At 36.9% G+C, this 20,364-nt stretch overlaps 1 protein-coding gene across 3 annotated transcripts in view; it reads right to left on the reverse strand.

The window, feature by feature from the left end:
• Positions 1-20,364, reverse strand: part of GREB1 (growth regulating estrogen receptor binding 1) — a 123,950-nt gene that overhangs the window by 57,261 nt on the left and 46,325 nt on the right. For all 3 annotated transcript variants that reach the window (XM_030037932.2, XM_030037933.2, XM_030037935.2), the window contains one exon: positions 4,320-4,476. In XM_030037932.2, coding sequence (XP_029893792.1) covers positions 4,320-4,476 — 157 coding nt within the window. The remainder of the gene's footprint in view (positions 1-4,319; positions 4,477-20,364) is intronic.

The following is a 20,364-nucleotide window of genomic DNA, read 5'->3' on the forward strand; positions in this document are numbered from 1 at the left end:
ACATACGGATAGGAGAAGTAGGGGGAGCAGGATGTGGGATTTTCCCCTTTGGGCAGTGGTTAGGTTTGTTCAGCCATAACAGGTAATTTCACATCAAAACAAAAAAGATAGGGACAAGGACTGGAAGTGGAGACTAAGAAATAGGAGAGTTATAGTACTTTCAGTTCAAAAATTAAGAGTACAAGAGCAAATACGTACCTATAATACACAAGAATGAGCTGCTGTCACCTGTAAAGGGCATCATTAGGGTTTCTGCTGCTTGTTTTAAAAAACCTGCAGTTTCTGCTTCCATTTTACTTTTAAAGCAGGGCCCCTTCAAAGAACTCTATATTTGCATGTGTCTCTGTTCCACATCTTTTCTTGAACAATCCCAAAGAACACACAATCAAGCACCCAGAACCAGAGACAAGATGATGGCAAAAGTGGACTCACAGTGCTTATGTTGTATGTTACAGAATGAGGCAGTCAGCTGATGTAACTTGATACAGCACCATTAAACCAACAGACATACCATGAAGATTTTGTCCATATTTCATTGAATTTAAATTTATTCGTGGATACCATAAACACCATTGTTTGCTTTAAGGAATTGTTCTCACAAAGGATTTATTAGACATCTATGTTATATAGTTGTGATTAAGACATTTCACATGGAAAATTCTTCTCTCCTTAAGGTATAATTTAAACATAATTAAGTTCTGCGAATATTTTACTATACATATAACTTTTTCTCAGTGGGACTATTCATAGGGCTGATATTATCCACAAACTGATTGCAGCATCAGGGCTTAAATCAATAGCCACAAAATACATTGTATCCACGAACAGACAGCCTCCCTTAAATACAGATCAAGGAAGGAACCAGTTAGCCACAGACACGAGTTAGCTGCAGAGATCACATCAGAACATGGTGCTGCTATCAGAGCAGAGAATACAACACCACTCCATGAACAACCTCACTGCTGTGGAGCCAACTGCCACACTGCTGCTCTGCATTCCTTTGCCACGTCGCTTCCCATCCTTTTCCCACGAAGTCCCACTGATATCAGTGGTGCAGGACTTGGATGCTAATGGAAAAATAATGCTTGTCATTAACTTTTGAAATCAGCTTCACAGCTCTTTGGCACAAACACAATACACAGGTGTAAAAGATGGCACCCAAATGCATCTAACAGCATGAGAGAAAAATGGAAGAAATATATTCTGTATTTGAGAAATAAGATGTGATTAGAGAATCAAAACTGTGAATGTGATTGCGATTCAAATGGGATTTTGATTTCAGAAGTGAAGAAATAGATTAAAGAGCCTCACTGATTTGCACATACTGACTTCTAGTAACTGGCAATCCAGTCCAGAGGTTTAATTTGCAGATTGTATGGTAATAACTAGGCAGAGATATGCAAGAAATCTAAACCTGTTAGAGCCAAATAACCCTGCCTTCTATTGTAAAGAGTTTTTAATGCACATTCCTAGAAAGTTCCTGAACATCCGGACCGTTTATTGGCATTTGCAGATATGTTCTACAATTACAAAGACTGAGAAAATGAAGAAGACTTTAGAAAACCCTCATTAGAAATGTACAACCAGTGAGACCACAGCAAACTGCTGATAAATGGAAAATCTAGCAAGAGGTTTGTTTAAATAATGATAATGGTTTTTCACTATTTTAAGCACTACATGAGTTTGCCAGGTCTGGAGAAGAGAGGAAACACATCAATAATAAAAAGGCAGAAAAAAAACCCAGAAGGAAAAAACATACTATTATGGGAGCCAAGGAGATGTGACATTATGTCTAAACCAACTTAGGTGAACAAGGTACTTTTAATTTACATAGCTACAAATAATTTTGTAGGCAAATGTAATTGCATAAATGACCATTAAGGCATATGTTTATAATGTGTATGTTTTTTCAAATTTAGAATGTGTAACTGGAAAACCATACTCAGTGGAAAATACATGTTTGCAAATTCATTGCAAAAAATGTAACATCTAGGCCAGAAGGGATCAACATGTTCATTTAATTTGTCTCCAGGCACACTACAGTCTCCTTTGAACAAATAAATTATTTTTAGGCATAAATTATCATGACAGGTATGTAATGATATTAGGCTAGTCTCAGTGGCTAGGTACTATTTTCTGGTTCAGATGGTCATTTATGTATCAAAAGGAGACAGAAAAATGTTTTTTGAACAAAAAAATATAAACTTAAAAATAATGACAAGTTACAACAGGTGATTGATAAAGCTTAAAAAAACCATTTCCAATTGTTTTTTTCTTAAACTGACTATATACTCAACTGTCAGGCTCTCTAGCAATTTTGTTATTGTAACATCATCAGAAACAAAAATCCATAATATCAGTCTTATTTACCGGTGGCTGGTTTTGTTGCCAAATGCTACTTTGAACACCTATAACATGTTATCAGTCCTCAAAATGGAAAGCCAAAACACTTGGGTTGCATTGACCCACTGCACTACCTTGTCTAAATTATTTATATCATGTCTGCTTCACCATAGGAGAACACTTGCTGTATTGAGGACCAACAGGCAGCTATGACCAAGGACAGTCCGAATATATCACCATATCAGAATGCCATGGTCAAGGAAAAATAACAATGAGAAGGGAGGACAGGGACTTATACAAGACCTCAAGGATGGCTCTCTGCTTCAGATGCCTCCTGGCCTTCAGAGGACAGCGATTCATGTAGCTAGAAGTGGAAATTTTAATTTATGATGAGGCTGAAGTACATTATGCCAGCTTGCACACATCTCCCACCAGAGAAAACAACCTAGGAAAAACTCTATTACAGGTCCCTTCGGAGTTCCCCTTGTCTGCAAATTTCAGGAAAAGAATGTTCTCTGCCAGGCTGTTGTGTGACTTTTAATTAATTACAGTTCAATTCTGTTTCCATTAACTACAAAAAACCAGAATCAGGCCCTCCAGGTTTGGAAAGTTCTTTGAAAGCCTTGAAAGAAAGAAGTTACAGAAGTGTGAAATCACACTTTTGTTCCTGAACAATATATCTGCTCCTGTAGCATCTTTCCCAATTGATGTCATAATCCATTTTGTGACATCACAGTTGGTTGCCATGGAAAAGTTTATGCAATCCTCATAGAAGGATTTGATAGAAGGATTACTTTGTGCAGGGAATAAGCAGCATATATGTTTAAACAATGAATGTATATTCTTTATTATGTCCTATATTGGGGAAAAAAAAAAAAGAAGAAATGACTAATGATGTGTGAGCTGTGAGCAGATCTACTTTTTCAAGAAATGTTTTCTCAGCTGTTACCATGAGGTACTAGTAAAGAATTTAACCTGTGCAAAATACTTTTATCTACTACTACCTCTTGGGCTGTGGATTTTTTTTTTTTCTGTTACTGTGGATTGTTAACCACTATGCATTTTTCACTACACATATATCTAAGCCATCTTTAGCAAAGTAGGACAGGGGAAATAGACCTGGTCAAAAGAAATTAAACACCACCCTGGTGACAGAAATGGCTAAATAATGAAATTATTAAACATAACTTTGCACCAACATGCTGGTGTTCTGCACACACCAGTACACTCACTGAAAGCCATGAGACTACTACCATAACAGCACACCAAAACACCAAACTGTATCATGAGTTTGCTTATCAGATCTATACAGTTCATTTAAACTATACTACTTCCAAGGAAAAAAAAAAAAGACTGAGCAAATGAAACTCAGAAAGCAGGCTTCTCTAAACAAACACAAAAATTCAGTGAGAAATCCCATGTGTTAAATACCGACTTGTGCAGGGTTTATGAGAGAACACTTCTTAAATTTTTACCTTTGCAACCAAAGAATAACTAAAAATATTATGCCCAAAGTAATTATAGAACTTCTTAAAAGCTAAAAATATTTCTGCTGTATTTATTCACAATGAAAATCAGTCTTAGCATATATCTTTTATAAATCTATCATGTGTTTCCCATCATTTACTGTATAACTTTCAGCAGTGTATGATAAATTATAGATTTATGTTTCAAACCTCCAAAGATTCCTCCACACATTTAATGGAACAATTCCTAGTACTTCAATTTATGTATATTGATAAATCTGAGCAAGCAAGTGGCTTAATTTTGTCAAAATAAAAGACAATGCAGTATGTATTTTTAATCCAATTCTAATACATATTTATATTTGTAGATCACAAAAAATTCAAAGAAAAACTTTAAATACTTTTGTTTTCCTGTTTTGTTTTTCTGATTTGAAATGTGTGTGCTGAGACTTGGGAGAGCAAGCAGCAGAATTGTCTTTGAGCAGCAATATAAATCCCACTATTTCCTACCTTCCAGTGATGACAGTTGCTGTTCAGCTTCCAAATACAACTGAGAAAAGATTGGTCTGGGAACCAAGTTGTTTGAGCGGAGAGAGGCCTCAATAGAATTATGCAACACTTCTTCAAACCGTGTTGTCTTGAGCTGACCAGCGTAAGAATTTCCCATCTTCTCAAAAAAATGACAAGAAGAAAAAAAAATAAAATTCAATTTTAGCACTCAGAACTTGATCACTGCATGTTGATGTCAGACTACAACATTGCTCATGAAAGAGAGAAGCTTCATTGTCCACAAAGAAAGGCAAAGGAAAAGAACATTGACTGCAGCAGTCACTGAGCAGATCCTGCTGGTAAATTACAGGAAGTTATCTAAAAGTAACAGCTTTCTGTAATTCAGCAGAAAGGCAGCAAGCTTTGACACCTTCTTGAAGATGTGGCTAGAAATGTGATTCAACTAATTGCTTGGTTTATATAGCACGTGAGGAGATGCATTTTCAATAGTCAGCAATCTCATCTGTTAAACAACCTTTCTGTTTTACATGATCAGAACAGAATAAATGTTAAAGGATCTGGGGAATAGCACAGTTTTGTGTATTTACCTTTGCACAGCCCATCATCGCTGAAAACTCATGGCTAAAGCAGTTCAACGTATCTTTTAGAGGTGCTGCCTCATAAATAATGTAGCAATGCTGTAAATCAGATATTGTGAAATATAATGGCTTGTCCTTCTCATAAAAATACCTTAAGCAGTATTTTTCCCTGTAAACATGCTTTTTTTTTTTTTTTTTTTTTAGAATGTGACATTATTGATTACCTATTTGATTTTGCATTTAATTATTAGGACTTTATTGTTAGTGAAACCGCATAATTTACTCATTCTCTCACTGAGGAGTCAGTCTATTCCAGCTGAATATCCCACGTACTTAACTGCCGCCTGCTTTCCACAGCGAATACAATGAACTGGTATAACCAAAAGCCATGTCAGCTTTCTTTTCCTATTACAAAGTAGCTCTTGCCCTGGGCCCCATGTCCTTTCCCTCCTCAAGTAACTGTGAATAGAAAGCACGAAATGCTTCCTGTTTGTGGCAGTAATTCCTAAACACTGAACAGCCCCTCCTCAGCACTGGCTACTGCTTGGGAAATGAGCCTGTTGGGAAGCATCCTGTAGGAATTAGTCAAGCAAAAGAAAAACTACTGTGAAACCACATACTACTCTTGATAGAAAAAGTGGTTTAAAAGGAACAACATACAAAGTTGACGATTTGGATATCTTTTTATGACTTCGTAAAGCATATTTTACATATATAATCATATTTTTGCATACTTGTTTGTATCATGTTAATACTATATATAGTATAGTTAATACTATATTATATTACATATTTATATAGAGAGAGTATTAATAGAAGGACAATAAGAATTATAAAACAATGCAGGCAGCATTTAAGAACATGATCTAGACTAAAAGCAGGCCCTACTGACAAAATATTTGTATATATACACAAAATCAAACAGAAAAGTTGCAGTGAATCGTACTGATGTATCCATCTGGTGAAGGGTAAATGGGAAGCTGCAAAACCTGTTAGTGTTGTTCAGTGCTAATATGGAAGTGAGGATGCATCTTCTCTTTCAACACAAAAAGCAGATTACAGTTCCCTTTCCACACTGATAGGATCCCTTTGGCTCCTTTGTATTAAGTACTGCTTCACCTACACCAAACACAGCTGAAGACAAAGAGGACAGCCTGACATTAGTATTGTCTTTAAAAAGCTTTATCAGAGGTGTATGCAGGAAACCCAAGGTCAAGCTCTGAAATGAATTATACTAAATGCTGTTTCTACACAAAAGCACTAGAAGATGTTTAGTTGTAATTCTAATCCATCTTTCAACAATTATATGACTGTCAGGTATCTTGACAATTATTTGTCTTTGTTACATTGATGTTTTATGTTTAATATAACAAGGACAAATAATGATCAAGATACCTGACAGGTACGTATTCAATTATTTGTTCTTTTAAATTCTTTCCCATATTATGAACTCATATTTTGTCTCACTAGGTGGGAGGCATCTGCGGGCTCAGGGACCCATCTCTACATTTTCAGGGGCAAGTAAAATATGGTTCTACATGACTGTTCATCACAATCTTGAAAGTCCGGACTAAAGAGAAATAAAAGTGCATGAACATGCTCTCAACATGTTAACATTCGAAGTTACACCTTCAGGAACGGAAACAGAATTCAGCTATCATCCATTGCACACTCTTACATAGACTGCTTTATTTAAATACGGACCCAAACCATGAAAAATTCATATAACATCCAAAAGACTTTTTGCACTTAAAAAAATCACTGATACAGCACAAAGAGAATATCCAAAAGTTTGACTGCAGTAGCAGAGGCTTGTCTTACAAAGGGCTGATTTCTACCTGTTCTCAAAATGACCACGCAAAGCAAACTGGTCTACCTGATTTTCAAACTTATTTATTTCTTGAAAGCTTCATTAAAGCACGTGAAAAATGGGAAGTTTTTAAATTCATCCGGAGCAAGGCAAAACATTCTGAGACAACTCAAAAGCATTATCAGATGAATAGGCACGCAGATTGCTCTATGCAATGAAGCCTTACTTGCTCTACTGATCACTATCTGGATCTGATTGTGATGAATGAGAAAACACTAATATTTCTGTTTAGAAACTCTATTCCACAGACACAGTCAGCTACTATTCTGTAGAGTTTATTAGGAACAGAAATAGATATACCATTTACAGGGATTTAACATACTTGCTCAGGATTTATAGAGCCCACTAGTGGACAAAACAGAAACCCTGTATTTAACCCTGAGGATGGCAGAAACCAGCATCTTATGGGCGTGATGTTACTGATAAGGAATCAGTTAAGATTAAGTTATTTGTGTAAGGGGCAGGTCCTGGAATCCTTTACAACGTAAGCATGTTTGTTTATCCATTGGGGTGTTAATTTAATTATGTGAATGGGTTTGCAAAATGAAAAAAAAAAATGCTTTCTGGATTTGTACACCTGGTAAGCTCTTGTGTACCTGTGGGATCTTACAATCACAGTGCCAAACACAATCATAAATCCAGGAACACACTTTGGAAGATGTGATAAGTATTTTACAGCCATTTTCATATCAAACACACACCACTGGAACCAGAATAGGGGGCATTGCAGGAGCCTTTTTGCCAGCATCAGCCTTTGTCATTCAGAGTCCCACTGACTCTCTCAGTTGCAGGAGAAATTACTTCTACGAAGCAAGCAAGTGAGAAGCTGTTTCTCACTAACTCTACGATGGTTGTCACCCCCTCTTTTCTTTAAAGCTGCTCAGACTGTGGTACCCAAATTGTAAATTGCTGACTCCGTGGCACCAGGAAGCAAAGGCTTTGAGTCCTATTTTCCTGCTTCAATGAACTCAGCGTTCCCAGCCCAGATTTATGTCTCTCTTGGATACAAGTGGGTGGCACAGGCTAAACTTTCAAATGCTTGTGAAATTCCAAGCCATGAACATAGACAGTGACCAGATCTATTAAAAAAACCCACCACACTGACACAGAAGGATAGCCCTCGACCCCAGCTACTGATAAATCAAAGGGCACCTCCCTATCACACTGTCAGTTTCCATGGAGAGCATGCAGAGAAAAACACTTGCCAATACAAAGGGGAGAAAAAAGGGAAAGACCTGGACCTGGAAGAGCTGCTTAAAACCATGATAAGAAGAAGAAAACCACTCTGAGGAAATTGGGAGCCTAAGAAACAATTGCGGAAACAAATGAAGCAGGTCAGGCCAATGTCTTAGAAGCCCACGGATAATGCTGCCAAAGAGAGATGCCAAGTCCAGGCATCTGAAAATGAGAGTGAAGTGTGTTAGTCACCAAAGAAAACAGCCCTCAAGTTCCAAACAAGGAATTGTTTGGATTCCTGTGGTAAACAGGGACTAGGAAAAACAGGGATCTTAAGGGTTAATGTCTGTCACATATAGAGTCAAGTTCAACTGCATTTGAACTAGTCAGGTTTTGAAGAAAACCTGCACTATTCTGCTATGACCCTGTACTCCAGCTGCTGTGATTTAGAAAAGGAGTTCCCTCTCAGCCACGAGGGCAGAACCTACCACAAAAGCCATGACAGTGACTGGTCATGATAACACAGAGCAATTGCCAGCAGCAGGAGGACGTGCAGTTCCATAAGCTACATCTTGGAGAGAGATCTTCTGCACAGTGGAGCAAAGACAGTAACACAGTAGTGACTTTTTAGTTGCAGTTTTCTGTGATAAACATCAGTGAGGAGTATTAAGATTTTGTGAAGACTGAAGACCTAGCACAGCAATTCTGGACAAAATTTATCCTATACCTAGGACAGACTGGGTATCCTAAGGAAAGCTATGGACTTTAGAGCATGGAAATTAATCCAGGGCTTTTGACAACTCCCATTGAAATAGACTGATAAAGAAAGACTGCCTTCAGCAGAAACTGAATAAAGTAAAGAATATATGTGGGCTGTGTTAAGAAGGCTTGAAAAAATAGTCAAGTCATCTAAGTGAGAACTTAGGAAGATTGGTTAATTACTAACAAATTCAATTTTAGATACAACTCACAAATTATTACAGGAGGAAAAATTTTGTATTAAGCTGCAAATTTTTTGCATTCTAAAATATAATTGACGTTACTACTTTAATATATTAATCCTTCCAGCAAAACAGTACAGCAATGGACACATTTTCCCAGTTTAAGCAGCCAGCTTTCATACTTTTGAAATGGCCTAACAGAGAAATTTCTATTGTATCATTTCTAAGAGGAGAATGGTAAGATGTTTCCAAGTTCACTGTTATTCCAAAATAATTTGTTATCACTATGGCAAGAGGCAGTTCATCACTTGTATAAAATGAGGGGATTTGTTTGAATGAACTATGGATTTAGGTATCTATCCAAAAGACTATTAAAATTTGCCTGGGAGTAGAAAGCATTCTTTACTGCAGATTAACAATTTGTTCACAGATCAGTAACGGAAAAGTTGTTAGTGGTGTGATCCTTTTGCTCTTTGAACATGAGTTAGATCCATCCAGTAACATCCAAAATCCATCAATATTTCTAAAGTTCAGTAAAGTCTCTAATAATTCTTGAAAACCTGTACTAAAAACAACAATCTGCTTAAGAAGAAAGAAATCCCAGGGCAGGGACTTGTATGGAAATGTAATGATAAGAAGAAAAGTACATTTGTAGACAGCATGAAACTGATTCTCTTCAATGGTAGTGATACATACTGTAAGATCTTCCTCACAGATTCAGTTCAGCCACAGACAGCATAATCATGTTTTACTCTTTTATTTCCATGAAGCTATCTGTAATTATAGACAGTGCTTTCTTTAGCTTTGGATTTGGAAGAATAATGTATTTTTTATCTTCTATATTAATATTTGTCTTGTGTAAAAGTGATAGTGTGGTAAATCTATTCGCACAGGTTATATAAAGTTCTTGATTCAGGAGAACTAAGAGAGACTCTTACTGATACTCACCTGCCACCAGACTCAGCATAGTATTATAGCTTATGTGTTTACTACTAGCCTCAAAACAAGGTTACTCCATCCAAAATGCCTTTTGGGAACAGTCACTGGCCCATCATAGCTCCTGAAGTGTTCCTGGGAATTGCTGCAGAGAGTGAATGCTAGCACCAGAGTCATGCCAAGACATTACAACAGAATATTGATTTCTGGCACACAGGAATTTTTCCTGCAACTGTTTAATTTTCTAATTCATCTGTAGCTCATATGGGCAAAGACAAAGAAAAACTTATTCTTTCAGAAAGCAATCTGGTTGTTCATGTACCACAAAATTATCACTTGCAGAAGTAATTTACCAAGTTTTTTATTTGTTAGTACAAAGGCACCTACAGGCATAGTAAATAGGTGGACTATTGCCAATTTCTGCAAAAAACATTAGTTTCTGGAAGTCAAATCTGTTTCCTCATAATATTCTGCCAGAATGACATGGCAGTAAGAGAAAGGAAAAAAAGGCTCAGAAGACTGATGGTTATGATATAATACTGGAGTGTGGGAAACATGTAAATGTATTTCCTCATTTGAGATCACTTCCAGACCAACGTTTTACTATTCCTGTTATTTTCATCAAAATCTTCAAAAAGGGTTTGATTTTCTGCTGTTAGTCTTACCCAGAAAGATAAATTTTGAAGCTTCAAAAGTTGCTGAGAAATTAAATTATGATCCTCTGCTGAGCTCAACATTATAGTACTAATAAGATTAAAATCAGTAGTCATTTATGGATCTGCTGATTGAAATAATCCACTTCTTCAGTGAAGTAATTTATTCCACAACAATAAAGCTGTCACATGATTTAAAAGTCTCTAATCATTGTGTTTCATATATGGATAAAGTTATGGCAATTCAGTAGACCCCATTTGGCCATTACGTTTTAAAGGCAACATAAAAGCTTTAACTTAAACCACAGTTACCTTTGCCAGAAATTCCAGCTCCTTTTCTGTTACGAGATCTTAGAACTCTCATATCTCCTGTGGAATTATATTAGAAATGTTATCTGCAGACCAGACCAGATTAAACTTAATGGTTTCCTAATAATGACACCTTGGAAAGTAGTTCATGATTAAACACAGAGACTCTGATTAAGGTTGATGGCAGGTCACAGAAAACATAATCGTACCATCTTTATACAGCCAAGAACAATTCTGCTACTGTTTCCATAAAGAGAATATACCACAAGAAGACTACTCAGATCTCTCTACCACTTCTTTTTTCTTTTTTGTTTGCTTTTAATTTTCATCTGGTATCTTCTTTTGGTTTTGAAAATCAGGCTGACTACAGATACGGGATTTCTCCTCCATTAACAGTGAGATGATTTCCTCTGCTGACTCATGTTTCCAAGCAACACGATGTTGGAACCAGAGCACAGATTGAAAGGTGCCAAGCTTTCAAGTGCACTGGGAAGAGTGGGAAGTGGGAAGACATCGCTGAGCTTTTTGGCAACTTTGGATTCCAAGCCAAATTGCTTCTACTACTCACTGAAATCAGTTCTCTCACTCACTTCAGAAGTAAATAACAGGGAGATGTCTTTATTCTCAGGAGATTGCTGCAGGGATTAATATGGACACCTTTGCAATGAAATCAAATATCAGCAATTTTCTCCACCTACTGAAAAATCAAGCCCATTTATTAACTGCCCTCTGCGCTCTTGGAAAAAATCACACACATCCATGTCAAAAGGGATGAAAACAGACTTGGACAAATCAATGTTAAACAACCTCAATAAAAACACTGTTGCTTTCTTTTTTCCTTCAGGCAGATAATAATATTTAATGGATCATTCTTAATATGAAATTATTTCAGATCCATTTTGTCCACTGGAAAGAGAACTTCAGCTAAAACCAAGTATTTTCTTATTTTTGCTGAAATTTTTCAACTGCAAACCAACAAGCATTACTTTTGAGGACAGAGTGTTCATTTTTCAATTAAAACGCTACAATTCATGCCAGGAACAGTAGCAAAAATAGCAAATGAGTATTTTCTACAGAAAAAGGAAAAAAATAATTTCCCAGAATGTCTACCAAAAAAAATTCATATTTTTAATTTTCTCATACAAATTCAACTTTACTTTGAACCAAAAAAATAAAGCTTGACTAAATACAAAGCAGTCATCTAACTTGTCATAAACCCATGAAAATATACAGCTATGCTCGGAGATCTGGGCTAAGGCATGTTGGCAATTTAGTGACAAGGAATCTAAGCTGTGACAGCCTACATTGTAGTTTCTAGGGAAACAGAAAACTCCAATTGCAACCAGATTCCTTTAATTATTTAAGGATGAAAGGCTGTTTTGGTTTTAAGACATAGTTTAGTCTTCCTTTATGACTACAGAACATTTAAACTTCCTTCACCCTAGAAACTTTTATGTCTACTCTCAAACCAGAGATGAATTTTTCTGAGACATTTAAAGTAATGATTTGTTTAAAAATGGCACTCTGTATTAGCTTATCTTAATATATAAGAAAAAATGTCAGACAAAGTTCAAATTGGTCATAGTAGAAAGTCCTCTGTGAAAAGTCATACATTGGATTACTACTCAAATTTTCAAAAAATCATAATCATAATCACTGTTGGGACCAATGCCTCATAAAAATCTGTATCTGCAAAAGAATTCAGAAGAAATCTTAATTAGACCTTTTATAGATGACTGAACATCTATTATTAACTTGTTTCTTAATTATAATTTTCACTGGAAATCTATTTTCAGACATAATGATAACACTGATTTTCATTCACTTGCTTTTTGGATTTAGCATGAACCTTCTTTTCATAGACAATCATACATGTCATTCTTTAATATCCTGACAGCTGGCCTAAGGAGCCACTTCATAAAAGTAAGTGTGGAGCTGGGTGATAGTCCAGCATTGTAATAATAGTGCAGACTGAGCCTAATATATAATATGGCAATAAATACATTTAGGCAATGGCACTTCATTCTGTAAATGCTTTCACATTCCTCTCTGCAGGAAACAATGTATTCTGATGCAGATTTATTCGATTTTCCTGCAGGATCTCATAAACTTTGCAGGTGTTACTGGAGAGAAAATCCCTTATCAGCAGCTTCCAGCATAGTTCAGCTGATATGCTTTACTCTTTCTCCAGCACAGAACCCTGACCCTATGGCTGGTCAGGCAGCTCTGCCTTGGCTTCCATTCGGCTTTTGTGTGTTGCTTTGATCAGCTCCTGGCTTTGGATGAAAGCAATTCTTTTAGAGACCACCTTCAAACTCTCTTAAAAAAAGAATTACATACATAAAACCAATTGAGCTTGTTAAGCAGCAGGAAGAAGCCAAGTAGAGGGAGGAGAAAGGGAGGGAAGGAGGTGCCACAAATCAACGCTAGGAAGCGATGATCAAAGTGGCAACTGGAAAATTAGTAAAAAATGATCCCTAAGTTGTACAGGTCTAGGTCATTCCCCTTCCCAGCTCTGTAAGCACAAAGGCTTTCTCACTATTACTCAGGAAGGAGATACAACTTTCTTTCCAAGAACTGTCTCACACATCTGTTCTGTACCTTTGCATACAGCAGCACTTGAGATCTTAGAGTAAAGCAGTAGGAAGCAGACTGGCAAGCCAGAAGGAGAGAGATTATCTTGAAATGCTTGTTTTTCAAAGAAAATTCTAAGTAATCAGCATTTGGCCTATATTACTCTTTCTTCCAGTTACTTGTGCTAGAGACTGTTTCTGAGAATCTTTTCAGAATCCAAAATGAATATACAAAGAGTATGCTACACTGATTGTACAGGTTAGCTTTTGAGCTGTCCTCAAAACCAGACTTGTTTTTCCTTACCCCAAGCCTACCCCTCTAGGGCTCATTCCTGGAAGCAGTGCAGCAGCAGTCTGTGGGGCAGACACATGTACACACGGAGACCGGGATGTATAGCTTAAAGAAACTTTGGAGCCGTCTCTTTCAGAGCAGCAGAGACAGAGCCAGACAGTCTCTGTAGCGGTTCTCCAAGGATATACACAGAGTGCACAGGTTTAGAGGCTTTACCGCATTCACAGAGAAGGGCCTCACTGCTTGAAAGAGATCTTCACTGATTTCTTCTGACAGAGCACACTACACTGTATCTGGATCATATTTTCCATCTCGCAAACAAAGAGTGGACAGAAATACAATGGGAGCAGTCTAAAATATGCTTCACCATCTGTGGATAGCAAATACATCTCTAGATGAATGTATTACATTGCAAAATAAAACTGAATATCAAGGTATACTTAATCAGGAGATACACATGATTTATATGTTGAAAATACATTAAATAAGAAATATTCACAAACATAAATATGCAATCCAAAAGCATTAAACAAGCATCTTTAGTTAAAGAACCACTACAAAGCTCAAATTCATCGATTTAAGAAACTGAACATAGCAGTTTGAGATCTGAGCTGTCTATTTTAAGGGTTTAAAAATTCAAGTTGTCTGCATTTTTAAAAATATTTAATATTAAATATTTTAATATTTAATAATATTCTACGTTTTCCTGAGAGGAAATCACTCGCCCAAAGATAGCAAATGACTGACAAGGCAAGAGGTACACAAAATACAGACAAATGCATATATTTAAAACATGAATATTAGCTGTAAAATGTCTCTCAACTACAATATTTGAACAGTAACCAATCTAAGGCAGTGTATGTTATCTTATGATATGTTAATGTTTTCATTAAACAGTAACATATTTTTCAGCATGGAAATACTAGCTATGCAATAAAAAATATACTGTACCGTAATGAAAGCATGTGCTCCTCAGTGATATCCAGTAAATTACTCCCGAAATTTCATATCCTGATTGCACTGCTGAACATCTTACACCTGTGGTAACTGCCAGTGATTATATCTTTATGGAGTTTTCCTTCTTTTGATTTAGAAGAGTCTGCTGCTTGGTGAATTGGTTAGGACACTTAAGGCTCCTGAGTCAGCACCGTACGCAACTGAACAACTCAGTCAGGTCGCCATGACATGAACACTCTCTTGTCACAGTAGAGCACAGGAAGGTTTCAAAGCTATCTATTCTGCAACTATGGCAAAACCAAAGTAATGAGTCCACAGTATACCCTGGCAAGCTGTTCTCTAATTTGTGTGCTGGCTACACTAAATGATAAATGGTCTGACTTTATGTCTTATTAATACAGAAGTGCTGTGCTGGGTCACAGTGCTCCTGGCCAGGCACATATCAATCTATCAGTCTGAAGCATTATTAACATCAACAATTTTGTTCCAGGTTTTTGGAAGGAATTAAGGTAAGGTGTTTTAAAGAAAGGGGAGTGTCCTTTTGCATTACATATATATAACAAAATCACTAAAAAAATCATTAAGTGTATACTGTGGGTACTTCATTTGCTAACAGAAGAAAAGATTAACAGGAGGACAGAAATTAGATATGTAGCAGTATTATCTTTGTGTTGGTACTATGCCTGTATCTTCTGAATAAAAGGGTAGGAAATCAAAACAATATTTGAGAGATTATGTTCAGTATAGTGCTGGATATACAAAGAAACAGCTTTGTATCAAGTTTAAACAAACATTGAATCTTTTCAAGATAATCTAGAGTACATGTACAGAGAACATTTATTTCTGGTAAAGGTATACTTATCGAACGTTTCCTTAGGTCACAAATTGCAGTACCTCACTTCAGAAGATGAAAGCAATCATTCTGAAAATTGAATTTTCTTTTTCCTATGGCTCCAAGTCATGAAACATTCAGATATGTGCTTGATTTTAAACTCAGTTAAGTAACACTGAAATTAGTAAAATCAAGCATTTATCTAGGCTCTCAGTTGAATTTAGGTTTTATATAACCCTTGTATGCAGGATACACTGAACAATAAAAAGAGAATATTTTTCAGTACAGCTTGTGAAACTTTGTTTCACCCTTCACTCCCAGGGTATGGTTTCATGACTGGCTCAAGCTGCTCTAAACTCAAGTTAGAGCTGAAAAGGAATGTCTCTCACTCTTGATCATATATCCCCCCTCTGTTGTTCAGTGGCATGGATCTGAGCTGATATGGTTGAAAACTAGTAATGTTTGTAGGGTTATGTTTGGCTAGATCAGATCCCTCATTTAGCTATGCATAAAGTATATGACCATTAATATATGCAAAAGAAAAGTGCCAGAAACACGTGGCTAGGGATGGCAGTGAGAGCAGGATCTTTTTCTCCAGACTTTAAAAAACATTTTAAAATCTTAAAACTACACCTTCTGATACTTCTTCTGTAACACAAAGGGGAAAAATTGAATTTTAAAGCCTGCTGAGGAATCCCTTGGAGACTTAGGTGATTTAGTGTTTTCACTCAAAACATTTTTCATATTAATGAAAAGCTTTCACTGTTTATTTGGTAATTTTTAAAAATATATACTCTATACTCTATATACACTCAGCATTTAAGAGGCATTTGGACAATGCCCTTAACAACATACTTTAATTTTCGGTCAGCCCTGAATTGGTCAGGCAGTTGGACTAGATGATCGTTGTAGGTCCCTTCCAACTGAAAGAGTCTATTCTATTCTATTCTATTCTATTCTATTCTATTCTTAAATTATAGATGCAAGCACTGTATGAAAGAATGTGAAAAAGAAACTGTACAGAAAGTAGTAAATAATGCTCTAGGAGACTGACTGGTATGTTTCTCTGTTACTACGGAAGTGAACTAGAAGTTTTATAAATGTTCTATACTTAATGCCAAATATGAGAGACCTCAGTCATGTCATTTTCAAGTAGGGTACAAAATCATTCAGCCAGGGAACGCAGAAATCACTGTCTGGTTTCCTGTCAGCACTGTACAATTGTGTACCTTAAACATATTAATCTGACAAGATGACACTTAAAAGACTGTATTGAGCCAAAGTTTAGAGGAATCCAAAAGGAAAAAAAAAAACTCCAAGAAATAGATATGAATGTATGTGAAAGCATGTGATTTTTGGAAGAGTCACTTTTAATGATTTACCATTAAATGTAATAATTTACCATAATTTTAATAATTTATTAATTAATAATTTAATAATAATAGGTCAACAGTAACACAAGCCAGAAAATTCACATTTTAAAGAGGTATAACTTGATTGATGCCAGCTAAACATACTTGCCCCATAAATGTAGTGCATTCATAAACAAAATTTCTCTAGGATGCTGCGTAGGGTGCTGTCTAGAATGAAGTCTAGGATACTGCAGTGCCTATCTCTGACTTTGCTTTGGGTTTGGAAACACCACATCACTCTTAAAGACTATTAGTATAGACTAGGTGTTAAAGATGTTAACCTGATATTCAGTAATGGAATGCAGAAAGTAAAAGGGGCCTGCCTGCTTTGGATATAGACATGGAGCAGAAATTCCGGAGGAGAACAGGCAAGCAAGCACAAAGGGGCCTATTGTGTTTGATTAGTACCCACAGCAGGAATGCCAGGAATGGGTGATGAGCATGGAGGTTATGTGTAAGAGATTCTGTATAGAGAACCAGTACGAATTGGTCAGTATGCAGCTGCCAATGCAACATACAACAGAAAAGAGTGTGTCTGCCTGCTGAAATGAGTTGCTGAATCTGTATGAAACGAGTCAGTAATGTAAGTGATGAATTGACAGAACAGTTGTTAGGGGAAAGCTGACCATGTAATTATCCCAACAAAATGTATGTAAAATATATACCTTGTACCTAGACACTTACAGAAAAGAATCCTCTTTTTTACAGGAATCTACAGGGCATGTTTTCCAAAGTCTGAGAACATTGGAATAGAAGTGCAGCAAGGGACATAACCTTAGGTTAACAAGATTTTCAGAAGTTCAAAGCACAAACTAAGATACAAGGACAAAAATCATAAACAGCATCATGAAAACATTTTACCAGGACATTCATTTATAAGGAAGAACAAGGAAAGAGCTGGCCCGCTGCGCAACCAGAGAGGAAAACTAAGAGGTGATTGTTAAGTTTAATGTTTTTTTTCCCACGATGAGCCAAGGTTGTTTGTGATCAAATGACTGATTTGTCCAGCAGCTTTAGCAGGGAAAAATGGAGACTATCCCTCCAAAACACCCAACAACTTAGGATTTGAAGCATTCTGCATCCAGACTGCGTCTGAAAGAACTAAAACTGGGTCCTGCCAAGCAGAATGACTGGTCTAATTGCAAGACAACTACTTTTCTTCTCAAAATGTTTTAAAAATGGTTGCAGGCATACCTGCATTTTGTGTTTATGCAGTAATAGTGGAATGTGCATAAAATCTTATATAAAATGTCATATATATAGGCTAAAAATACCTACCACGTTGAGCTTTTCAGGGTACTTATGTGGAGCCCAGATGGTCTCCTCTATGAGAAATACACTCAGTCTTGTACTTTGGACATGTACAAAAGGAGACCTTTAAGACCATCTAAATATAGAGTGTGATTCAGCTGCCTAACCACAGGCATCTTCTAGCTTTGAGATGTCCTGGGGTATCCTGTCTGGATTCTAGCTGCTGCTCCAAGGAAGCAGAGGTCTGAGGCAAGTCCTCTGTCATATCTGCCAGTCCTTTACGGACATCTCGGGTAAACCAACGAACCTCACATGAAACGAGGCACCTATATTTAGGCAACTGAATCAGACTGCGGTATCTACTGGTTCACTAGGCAGAAATTTCCATTATAATCAATAAAATCAATGAAGCTGAAAGAGTGATTCAGCTGACCAGCCGCTAGTGTTTATTTACTTCAACATGAGCTGAATCACTCACCTGGTTCCATTGGCCACATTGGCTATATCTTCATTGACTACCAGGAGTTGCAGCTGTAGATGTCTACATGAAGAACTCTATATTTAGGAGTCTTGGAGCTCAATTCAGTTGCTTACACATAGATGTTTAGTGGTCTTTGATATGTTCCAGGGTATCTGAGACAGCTGCATAGGTCCCACAAACACAATGTAAGACCTGCAGGAGACTAAGCCAGGCAGAATACCTGAGGATATCTCGAATGTCAAAAGAAGCATGTAAACGAGAAACTGAATCAAATCCTTAATCTCAAACTAAATCCCACTCTCAAACTCAAAAAATTGGCATGTCTATGGATATATGTACATTGGCACATGACTTGGCTTCCAGTTTGCTTCTAGTTCCTGATCACCAGATTGTCTACACTGCATATACATCAGTTTACATCCAGGCATTCTGCACACAGCTTTAGTTCTGCTGATAGTTGAATAAGGCACTCCTTTCTCTAGGCAGGATGGACAAGATTGTATCAGGTTTGCTCCCATGGCCCTACACAGTTCTCCAACAGCTTCCCAAAAGGTCTGGTGCCCTTACCCACCTCTCATTCCATGCTCCAAGGCATGCAGCGCATGCCATGCCATGAGACCACGAACAGTCCTTTCTGGCTAGCTGTGAAACACACTTCACTGTATTTTGGTCATCTGAACACACATGCACAAAACCTGTGCCTCAGAGGCACAAAAGTCATGTGAAGAGCACTGCAGACACAGCCTGTCCATTCTGAAGAATGCTACCCTTAGCAGTGTGGGTAAAAGCCACTGCACAGCATGGCCCTTGGGCCATATCTCCCTGGACAGCTGTGGGTCCAAAGAATTGGAGTTGGATTCTCCCGGGGTAGAAACAGCTGATCATGGTTCTCAGGATTTCAGTTTGAGATGTTCTGTGTAAATTCTTCTAAGTAAGTCCTTTGCCTGTATTTTTTCTTTTTCTTTTGTGTTTTTTTTTTATTTTTTCTGTAACCTCAATGTCCTTCCACTGTTTGACTGTAAATTGGGGATAATATCACTTCTCTAAGGTGCAAAGAACAAGATTGCAAGATATTCCAATCATGCTGCCAGAAAAAACATGTCAGGAGACTACCCTTCAGTTTTTGTAGGTATTAAAGAAACAGGAGTTTTAGAAAAGATGTTGAGGAGAATTGCAAAATAACATGCAGGCATCTACTGTGAAATACTAACAAATGTGAAGGAAACTGAGGAAGTAAGTGTAGCGAACTGCTATTTATAAAGTGAGAGAATAGCTGGAATAGGCCTGTCTTTCATATGAAAGTGTATTAAAGGCAGATAAGAACCTTTTTAAATACTGCTTTGTATTTAAAATAATACAAGTACTTTTGTTCTTCATATCACCGAATTGACAAGGATCTTAACCACGATAGTACATGTTTTTTAAACTTCTGAGAAAAAAATTGTTATTAAAGAGTAAAATAAATGGTCAATTAAGCTTTATAAAGCAACCAAGAGCTTCAATGATGAATGAGAAGAAAAAAAAATAAAAACATGAAAGGAAATACACACTTGCCAAAAACTAGAGAAACCAATAAATTGCCATCTCTTGCTAATGCCTCCTTAAACATAAAGTGCACAGACCCTCAAGACCGAAAAGTTAAAATAAACAGGGTCATGCTGACCTTAAGGCAAGCAACAGACTTAATTACTGCAACAGACAACGATGAATCATACCGAAGCAAACCTCCCATTCCCTTTCAATAGAATGCATTATTAATTAGACACATTGTTTTACAACTGGTA

This window comes from Aquila chrysaetos, chromosome 15, assembly GCF_900496995.4.
Source record: "Aquila chrysaetos chrysaetos chromosome 15, bAquChr1.4, whole genome shotgun sequence".
In the NCBI taxonomy this organism is placed as follows: domain Eukaryota; kingdom Metazoa; phylum Chordata; class Aves; order Accipitriformes; family Accipitridae; genus Aquila; species Aquila chrysaetos.